Below are 10,322 nucleotides of genomic sequence, written 5' to 3'. Positions count from 1 at the left end.
GTTGCACCAGCTTTGCTGTATTGTCCTGCATTTCTCTTAAGAATTTTTTTACAATTAGTCTCAAATATAAATTAAGCGGTATCCCCAGTATGTATATATTTCTCTCCCAGCTTTATATTTGATTTCCACTGCCCGACGGCCTTGGTCCATCTCCCACCAAGAAAGTACCTCATGCTGCTTTTTCCTCCCACTTTATTCGGTTTCGGGGCTGGCAGCATCTTTAGTGTGATTTATTTGGACAGAGCACAATGTACTTTCTTTTCAAATAAATCATAAATTTCAACGCACCGCCGTGCACTACACAATTGCTATTGATGTGGTTCCCACTCCACATTTTTGCCCATCGCCAGGATTTTTCCCGCATTTTCCCAGTGAGCCTTTCAAGCTTGAGATGGCCTATGGTCGCGTTGCGACAGCAATTGAGTTATCCAAAAAGGCTATCTAAACAGAAAGGAAGATGTATAAGCGTTCTGATATTTCATATTAAATTTATTGTGTTTTTATGGCACTTGGGCATTTGGCCTAAGTCGCCCAGCGTTTTGTTTGTCCTGTTGAAAAATGTAAAACTGATCTGGACCCTCTGCAAGGCCGCAGGGAGAATTATGAGCTAAACGCGACACGCATTTCAAACGGGATGGGTGGAACTTAAATGGGTGGTGGTGGGTGGTGGCACCCCCAGGCGAAGAACTAACAAGTCGAGTTGGAAACACATGATTTGTGGCGGTTTTGTTAAGCCAGCCAGTCAAGTGAGATTTAGTCGCAATGTTTTGGCCTTTAATTTTGATTTACAGACAACACTTCATTTTGCACTTCCGAAATTACTGGGACAACACTGTAGTTGAGAGTTCAAAGTAATATATAAATTTAACTAACATGTTTTTATTAAATTTATCACAATTTTTCTATTTCCTACAATCCTAGACATGCATACGCGCACTCAAATACGAGTAACTTCCTTCTCCTTATTAACCTCATCGATTTGAACCTGAACAGGAGTACGATATGCACTTTGAGCCATCATGGACACCAGGACCATTTCAACCAGGATGAGGATGTTGATGATAGCTGTAATAAATGGTAAAAATGTTATCATGGTATAAAGTATTATTTTGAAGTATTTGGCACGGTTAAGATATTCACTTTGTTTGTAGACGGTGTGATTAATGGGATACTCCCCGCCCATTTTGATGCCGTCCAGCTGGTCGTAAAGGATCAGATACTGCAGCTTGCATAGCATCACCACTAGTTGGAGGCAGAACATCTTCTTTCTAAGCTGATAATCCCCGCGCACCTTTGAGATCATCCGCACGGTGATTTGGAGGGACCAAACGCTATGGGTGAACAAACACTTAGTTCGCATGTTTTCACAATAAAAACGAATAAAGTAATTACCCCAAGACAATGGAGCTGATGATGAAGGGGATGAAGAAGAACATGACCTGTCGGTAAAGCTGAATGTCCCTGTAGTACAGAATGTTCATCACCAGCATGATGGAGCCCTGCCAAAAGGGCATTTGCCATACCTACGAAAGATAGTTCCTTTATAGAATAATATTTGCTTGCAAATCCGATTTCGGGCATACCATGTATCTCGAGATGCAGAGCTTCGCCTTGGTGGGAATCACCATCGGCAGGCAAAGGCAGCAGCAGCAGCACGGCGGAGTATTTAGTTGCACCGCCTCGGCGGCCGTCTCCTTTACGTAGTTCTGCTCCGAGTTCACGTAACGGAAGAGCAGGGTGCGGAACACGGGTCCGCCGACCATGAACATAACGTGCATCACCGTGTGGCAAATGAACCAGGAGTAGGGCACCAGAATGGTAACCAGGGCAGCCACCGAGATAATCGGATACAGGCCCACCATCATAATCGAGGGTCTCAGCAGCGGCTTGTCCAGGTGACGACGCAACCGGGAGGCAGTCGTTGCGAAGATGCTGATGTTGAGGATGGTCAGCAGGGTGGCTACGAAGATGGCCAGGCTGAGGAAGGCAGTCATGTCTGTAAGTGAGTTCCCAAGAATCCAATTAGTAGACGGAACGGCATGGGGGTTATACAACATATTAGTAAAGCTATTAAATATACGGTCAAATGAGCAGCTTTAACAAAATAGGACCTATAATAAATCTTTAATTTGTATACCAAATATTTGGTTTTAATAATAGCATTTTAATTTAATAAATATTAATTTTGTATGTAAAATTATTAACTTGGCTGTAAAAACCAACGTATTAAAAGAGGTAAATATTTGAATGGAAACACTTTATCATAGTTAATATTATGGCGGGTAAGAAAGAGATAAAATCAAAATATCTTGATACAGTAAAATACAATATATTATGTATATTTATGTTTTCTTAATACTTAAACTTAATAAGGAATATCCTTTACTCACTTTCATAATACTCTTCCACTGTGGGGAGTGTTCGCAGGCTGTTTGAATTGTTTCTGTTTCGGTCTAAGACCTGGGATATATTTTCCGTGGGGTCCATCATGGAATAGGTTTCACTGGCATTCATTGTGCGGCTTTTATACTTATGGTGATAAATTCAAACTGGGGCAAGTTGGTGCAATACTTCCTGGTTTTCAATGGCTTTTGCTGCAACACTTCACTTCACATCTTTATCATACGTGACTGTGTACCAGCTTGCAGACTTTGCACTTTATTAGCACTCAAACATGTATCTACATGGGGGAACGCAGAGATTTTGGTTATTTTCCAATATTTCAGGTGAAAGTAGAAACGTTTTTTGGTCAGTAATGAATTTGATCCCAAATAAAGGCATTGAACTTTACTAGTTCAAATTTTTTGCTTGTTTGAAGTAATTAATAAGATGTGAATATTATTTCATACTCGTATTTGATTATTGCTAACCAAAAGTCTAGACGAAGTGTTAATACCCTCTGACACGATCGCCAGGAGTTTCCGTAATCAATGGAAAAAAAACGACCGATAACACATCTTTTCCGAAGCCTTTTTACTTTTCGATAATTTCATGAATCCCTATTAAAGAGCTTAAGTAACCTTGTGAGTTTCAAAAGCAACTGAGAAACAAATCGCGTTTCACTGGATTTTTATATGGGCATCCGACCACTCACGTGACAACCAACAAAATCAATTCAACAAAAATTTACTATTCTGTGGGACATGAATAATTAATCGAACAAAGCGAGTTAAGTGAAATCGAGTTCCTCGACCATCAGATACCCTCGACATAAATTGAAAGACAAATAATAAAGCATGGCAGTTTTGGGCAGCTTGTGGGCGTTAGAGTGGGCATGACAACATGTCTCGGCTATTGATCCTAATCAAGAATATTTATTCTGCCTGTTACATAGTTTTCATGGAATTCAGTATACCCTTTTACTCAACAAGTAACGGGTATAAGCTCAAGTAGACAAGACGTACCAAAATACTCTTATTTTAAAATACTCTTATTTTAAATGATCTTCGCTGCAATATTTGTCAAGCTTTCACCTAAGGATCTAATAAATTTCATTCCAGAAAACTTTTCTGTATATAGCTCTTAGATTTTTGTTATTAAATACATCTGTAAAAAATTAGAATGAAATAATTATAGACTTTTGTGAATATACAGATTATTTGGTCACGTTTATCATTTTTAGTCCCCAATAATATAATATAAATCTTCCAACTTTTTGTGCACTCATAAGCTTTGAGTGTCGAAATTGCATGCAGCTTTAAGCGACCTAATTAAACATTTTTAAACAGCTGGCAATTCAGTGAAAGGGCAATAAAAGAGCATTTAAACGACAGTAAGCGCCAACTAGCCGTGATTTTCATAACAAGTCTGAGGAGACGAGCACGTGACCGAAGCCTTAGGCGAAACAAGAGAGTCCAGTCAGTTTTGTGAAACCCAAAGAAGACCGATTCCTCTCAAACAGATTAAAATGAGGAACTGGTTTTTGAAAGCAGACAGTAGGCAGGTAACAGACCGGGCATACAAAAGTGAATTTTACGAATAGCTTGCCTCATTGCGCAGCCCATTATGTAACCTCTTTGTTATTGTCCATTTCCAAACTGGTTTCATACTTTTGCACAGTAATAACACATACTACGTGTTGAAAGTACCCATAAACACACTGAAACATGATTCAACATCTCGTAGCACCACCAACGACCTTCAGATCTGCTCCGAAAACGTGTCAAAGTCCCCGCGATCTGACCCCAATTTGTCTCCGATTCAACGTAATCCGGAGTTGTGGAAGTGAGGAAGAATCATGGCTTATCGCCGTAACGCCGGAGATCTCTATTCCACATCTCACGATCCCATTTCATCAGCTTGCGAAAAGAGAGCAAATCCATAACCAATTTACAAGCCCGCCATAAATCATTTTTCAAGCAATTAGCATTCCCCGAGTCTTTTTGTGTTTAGCACATTCTAAGGTGCGTAAAACAAACCGCGAAAATAAGCGTCATAGATTTAATATGTATTTGAGTATAGGCATAAAGTAGGTGTATACATGCACTTTTGGGTGGATTTTTAACTGATCGCAAATGCGTTTGGCACGCCATTATCAGCAAAAAGTTTGAGCTATATTCTTGAAACGTGCTAATGGCACAGTCGTCTTTCACATAGTAAATGTGTATTATAGAATATCTTGGTAAAATAATGGAATTTGGTATTTTTATTTATATTTGATATTTTTATTTTTAGAAGCAATTGATTGTTTTTTAAAGGCTTAGTTTCCTTTGTTTTATTTCAGTCATAATTTAGGGCATATACTCAAAATGCTCGAAACTAATTGTAAGTATTGACCAAAAACGAACCAAGCTTTGTATTTTGATATTGCCACATTTTTTGTGGGATCATTGATGAATGTGGGATTTTTGTTTCTTCATTCAAATGAAGAAAAAAAGCCCACTGCTTTTTGCCGACTGTCATCTATTGGCCGGCCCTGACTCTTGGCCAAGATTCGGTTAACCAAATTCGAATTTCTTGGTGAGACAAAAAGCTGCAGAGTGAATGGGGAAATACACGACCTTACGCAATACAAACAAATTGAGCAAAGCGGAAAATGCTTGAAACCCAAAATAAAACCGAAGCCGTAGCCGAAAATCGAATGCAAATGCAAGTGCATTTTCTGGGACAAAATCAAAATCAGAACTCGGACCTCAAAATGTAATTTGTTTTCTGGTCGACATAGCAAATGATTTCCTTCTGAAAATCGCAAGAGGAATTTGCACAAAGTGAGTTGAAGATGCAAGAATTCCCCCATCTACGCGTACTCAAGATAGCAGTTCATTAGGGAATGTGTCAAGTGAAGACATTCAGGAATGACAGCTATCTAGATAAAAACGTAATTAATTTACTTGTCTGATAAGCTGCTTTAACTCCCAATTGCCACATATTTTCGACATGGGCTAAAGCAAAAACATTTTGTAAGTTCGCAGAATCCCATGGGGAAGTACGTAGTTCCAGTTTAAGTTAAAATCTTGTCAGAGAACGACAATATTGTTATTTGTTATTCTTTTGAATGGGGTTGTAAGAGTTGTGAACTTCCTAAATTGCAAAAGACATCAGGTTTTCTTGGCTGTAACCTTGACCATCACAGCACTTTACGTTTGCCCTTGGCATTGCACTTTATTGAATTGTTTAACGAATTTCAATTATAGTCAGATGCATTCCCAGTTGTCTTTAATTCATTTTGATTGCTCGCCATCAACGAACGAAGAGTAATTATTCATTACATGTTCACACTGCTGGCCCGAAGATCATCATACATCTAACGAATGTTAGTGGTTGATCACGAGTTAAGCCCATAATAGCTGGGTATCAATAATCGACAAAAATACTTTGCACTGCAGTTGGTTGAATTATTTTGTTTAATTTTGCACTTTTCTCTATTTTTATTTGCTGCTTACACTTCGCACTCCCTGTTTTCTCTGCTTTTTGAGCACTTTTTTGCCGCGTATGTCTTATTCGCTCGCGCTCTGTTCACCAACTGAAAATGAAACTCAAAATATTGTAGTGCCCATGCCGATCACGAACGCGAATGCGCCCATCACAGACCACGGGCTATAATGCTGGCAAAGTGGCTATAAGCGTGTGCCTGTGTGTGTGTGTTTGGGCCAAAACAGAGAATAGCGGTAGCAAAAGCAACAATACATGCACACCTGCTGACGCGATGTGCTAATCGACATTTGTCGATTGCAAACGCCGCTGCTGCTGGGAAAAGTTTTCTTAGCACTCGCTCAATACGGAAGTTGGCTATTTGCAGATCAAAAAGCATTTACTCTGGACAGCCGAAGTGGCACGAAAAGAGGCTTGTCCTGCTAACACGTCGGTAACCATTTCGAAATGAAAAGATAACTTGATGATCGAGAGTGAAAATTTGGACACACAATTGGGTAAGCCGAAAACATACATACATACATACATACATACATACATTAAAGGCACAAGTTAAAAAATGTGTGGAACTTTTTATTGTAAAAAATACATTTTTTTTTAAATTTGGTTAAGTTACACATAATTGTATTTTTAAAATAGTAAGTAGTATTGTTTCTTAGGCTTAAAATATAAATATGTTTCCTTTTTTCAGTTTTCTATATACATAAAATCCTACACATTCACGCTATATATATTTATTTTAATTACTGAACATATACCTTATATTTCTTATACAGGTCCCTTTTATCACTTATGTCCAGCGATAGTTGCAATTGTTAAAAAATTAATGTGGGATAAATATTCAGCACGGTTTTTTTTTTAGTTTTAGTGCCCTGAGGACCACTGTGCAATTGAGAAAATTGCATTCCTGTCTTCCGGTCCGTCCAACCCAATTTTTATCGCCATCGCCGGGCACTCAAGTTGAAAGCTAATTTGTATAGAAAAATGCCATCAGCTTATTGAGAAGCCCAGAACTTATGGATTTCACGCCAAAAAGCAATTAACATGTCCAACCAGGCGATAATTACTTACTCCAGGTTCGATATCCACTCCAAGGGACTGGAAGTCGCGGAATACAAATATCGTGATATATAATGAATTTAATAGCGGCGCTTCAGTTCTTAATTTGCACGCCCCGAGAGAAAAACCCTAGGTGCGATTATATTAATCGAAGCAAGCGGGGTAACATAAATTTCCCAAACAATTTGATATTCAAATTAAACTCATTAGAAATGCTATCAAGCCGAGTGGACTTCGAGTCCAAAACACAGCCCGCCGCGGGGTCATACTCGAACTCGTATCAAAAAACGTAAATCTAAGGCACATCCGCTTACTAATTTAATGAGCGACCCAATGGACCTTTTTTTGCTGTCTCTCTTCGCTCGCACGTTTTGTAACCAATCTGAAATTAAATGTTAATTATTCAACCCAAAAATTATGCAATTAATTATGCCTCAACTGCAAAATGCCAAGTTTGTCCGTTTTTATAGCAGAAGCTGCGGCGGTGGTTCATAAAAAGATATTATGATGGCAGACCGCTGCAATTCAACTTATAATTTGCAAATAAATCTAATTTTGCAAAGAGGGTCTGAAGTGATAAGGCCAATTAGTGGAGGAGATCGAAAGGGAAAAAGGGGAGGTCAGTTTGAAAAAAGCCGGGAAAACAGAGGAAAACAGAAGGGCTTTTTGCAGAGGCAAAGTTTGCAAACTGATTTAATGTAAACGCTTAAAAGTTGTGTCTGTAAACAAAGAAAAATTCATTTTGTGTACACGTCGGGCTGTATTATATTGCGAAAAGGTAAAAAACTGGATAATTAATTTTATTTACATTCCCATTTTCATTTACAACGTACTCTATTTATCAAAATGTAACTTTAAGTAAATATTTTTAGCTTACAGATTTCGGAAAATATAAAAAAAATCCTTAACACATATTTACATTACAAAATAATATTATTAACTTTCATAATGACGCAAATGCAAAAATGTTGTCTTTTATTAATTTTATAATTATAGTTTTATAATCCACCCCAAAAAACTCGAGGATTGTCTCATGAATTTTCAAGAAAACACCATGGGTTAACCAGCACCTTATTTGCTGTCAGAGATGATTTCTTGCTACCATTTCTTACCTGCAACCTCCAGAAACTGAGCTCCTTTGGATCCCAACCTCCTTCAAGTTCGGACTTCTTTTGAAAAGTGGGGCCAGCGGTAAAGCAAACTCTCCTCGAGCTTTAAAGAAAAGATAAAATTTTGGGGCCCGAGGCGACGCCTTTGAAGAAGACGTCGCCAATTCAGCGCCTTGCCAGCTTTGCTTGTCGGTTTTCATTTTCTCGCCACTGTTTATTTGCCGCCTTTGGGATTTTCTTATGTTTTCTTATTTTGCTCATTTTTTCGCGCTGCTTTTTCGCAAATAAGCAACAATGCAGCCGCCATTTGAATAACACAAAAAGACTTTGAAGGCGGCGAGATGAGGAGCGGTGCCCGGAGCTGACTTGGCGTTCATTTCTCGGGTCTTTATGCTCTCTGATTCATTCAACTGTCGCTGTTGTTTCAATTTCAGTCCGCACCTTCGTTCCCCCGCTTTTCGCCAGTGTTGTTTGCTGTTTAACGAAGCAAATCAACAAATTGTAATGATGCCAAAGTCCTTTTCTGCGTTGCTTGCACTTTTGCCGCCGCCCTTCCACAAATTTGGTTTTGTTTTATTCTTCGTCTCAAATGGCAGACCCGAAACCCATTCAGATCAAGAAATTACACCGTAGTTTGACAAGGTCGAATTAAGGATACCCAGCCAATGGAAATTAATAACACTAAATGCAATTGACGTACGAATAAGTAACAACTAGTTTCTCTCTATTGTTGTCTCCTGTAAATGCTCATATATTATTCATATATTATTTAGTGAAGAACAATAGCATTCTAAGCAATTATCCAACTGATGCCTACCTTATAGAATGGCTTTCCACATAGGCGAAACCCCTCCGAAGAGTACGGATGAAGGGGTATCCCAAACCCGTGGCCCGGAACCCGCATCGGCAGCCCTTTTTTGCATGGTGCGCTCCACTTGAGGCGCAGTGTGGCGTAAAATGAATTGAGACATTCGGGCTCGCATAGAAAAACCCGGGTTCTCGGGCCGAAAACCGCAGAGGTTCGGAGGTCCTTCAACAACAACTTTTGTGCTCTGCACCGCCCCGAATGCAAAAGTGGCAAAAGTTTTGCACCACTCGGCCGATGAACCACTTGAGCCCCCCACTTTGTTGTGCATTCAGGTGTGAAGTTTTTGGTCGGCGCACAAAAGTATGCTACAAATAATTAAATCATGCTAAGGCAATTGCTGTAGTGTGTTTGTGTGTGAAGAGAGAGGGAAAGGGATAGAGAGACAGAGAGACCGGAAATACTCGCTCCTTCTCCCTCGCGGCGAGACAAGTTCAATGCCGCCTTAAGGTCCTTGTCAGCCTGCCATCTAGTTTGATATTAACTAATCGATATTTATATTCCCCGCTCACTGCGACCGCTCCTCCTGACCTTTCATTTTCCCCGCTCGTTTGTTTTCCCTGAATTGGAATTTGCATATGACACAGGACAAGAGCAATGGACCCACAAAAACACAGAGGCGAAAGCCAGTAAGAACATTGGAACGAGGCCGAATCGAAATCGCCAGTGGCAAAACACGCTGGCCTCTTCCATCACGCTGGTTTACTTTTTGCGATGGCCGGCATTTCCGCTTCCGCTCAAAATGCACACCGAAACGTTCAATTGCAGAGCCAGAGGGAAATTACAACTTTAATAATTTGTTTTTTGCAAGTGAATTGTACGTTTTCCGGCACTCTCTGAATGTAAATAAGTTGGATTCTTTTTTCAAAAGAGTACTACAGCAATGTTATTGAACGTAGTAATATCAAAAAATTTAATTTTTGAAAACTAATATTATGTTAATCAAAACAGAACTAAAGAAAACAAATTGCCAGCTCCTACTTGTAATTTTTAGGTGCATTATACTACTCGTATCAGATATTTTAACAAAAGCCTAACATTAAAACTAGACCACGAAAAGCAACCATATGGAACAGTATGAAACCAAAACTCACGTCGAGATAAATCGAAGTTTATTTGCTCGACTGCTTGCGGCTACTGCACTTTTTCCAACTTTTCCTCTCCTGTCTTTGGCAGACACCATTTGCTCTTCTCACCTGCATAATTTATAAGCTAGAAATCATTTGTATGCAGTTTTCCTGCACTTTGTTTCCTCCGTTTTTCGATTTTCCTTTTTTTTAGCAGGAAGCGTGGAACACAAACTGCCAAGAAAGTGAAATGTTTGTGTTTGACTTTGGCTTCGATATGTTGCACTTAAAACAATTGACGGCAAACAGGGGGAAGGCATCCTGTGATTTGGTCAAAATATGAAAACTGGT

General features: G+C 39.3%; 1 protein-coding gene across 2 annotated transcripts; it reads right to left on the bottom strand.

Moving 5' to 3' along the window:
- Positions 1-877: 877 nt before the first annotated feature.
- Positions 878-6,010, bottom strand: LOC122616786 (organic solute transporter alpha-like protein). Of its 2 annotated transcripts, none has more exons than XM_043792346.1 (6): positions 5,883-6,010; positions 2,391-2,680; positions 1,584-1,996; positions 1,393-1,523; positions 1,141-1,331; positions 878-1,065 (listed from the first exon to the last, which is right to left on the bottom strand). In XM_043792346.1, the coding sequence occupies exons 2-6, from the start codon at positions 2,512-2,514 to the stop codon at positions 938-940; spliced, it is 987 nt and encodes a 328-aa protein (XP_043648281.1). In that variant the 5' UTR covers positions 2,515-2,680; positions 5,883-6,010; the 3' UTR covers positions 878-937. The 2 variants fall into 2 exon arrangements, with proteins under 2 accessions (XP_043648281.1, XP_043648282.1); XM_043792347.1 differs by lacking the exon at positions 5,883-6,010 and adding an exon at positions 5,331-5,485.
- Positions 6,011-10,322: the final 4,312 nt, after the last annotated feature.

Source organism: Drosophila teissieri, chromosome 3L (assembly GCF_016746235.2).
Source record: "Drosophila teissieri strain GT53w chromosome 3L, Prin_Dtei_1.1, whole genome shotgun sequence".
In the NCBI taxonomy this organism is placed as follows: domain Eukaryota; kingdom Metazoa; phylum Arthropoda; class Insecta; order Diptera; family Drosophilidae; genus Drosophila; species Drosophila teissieri.
This window is presented reverse-complemented; position numbering and strand designations above follow the sequence as displayed.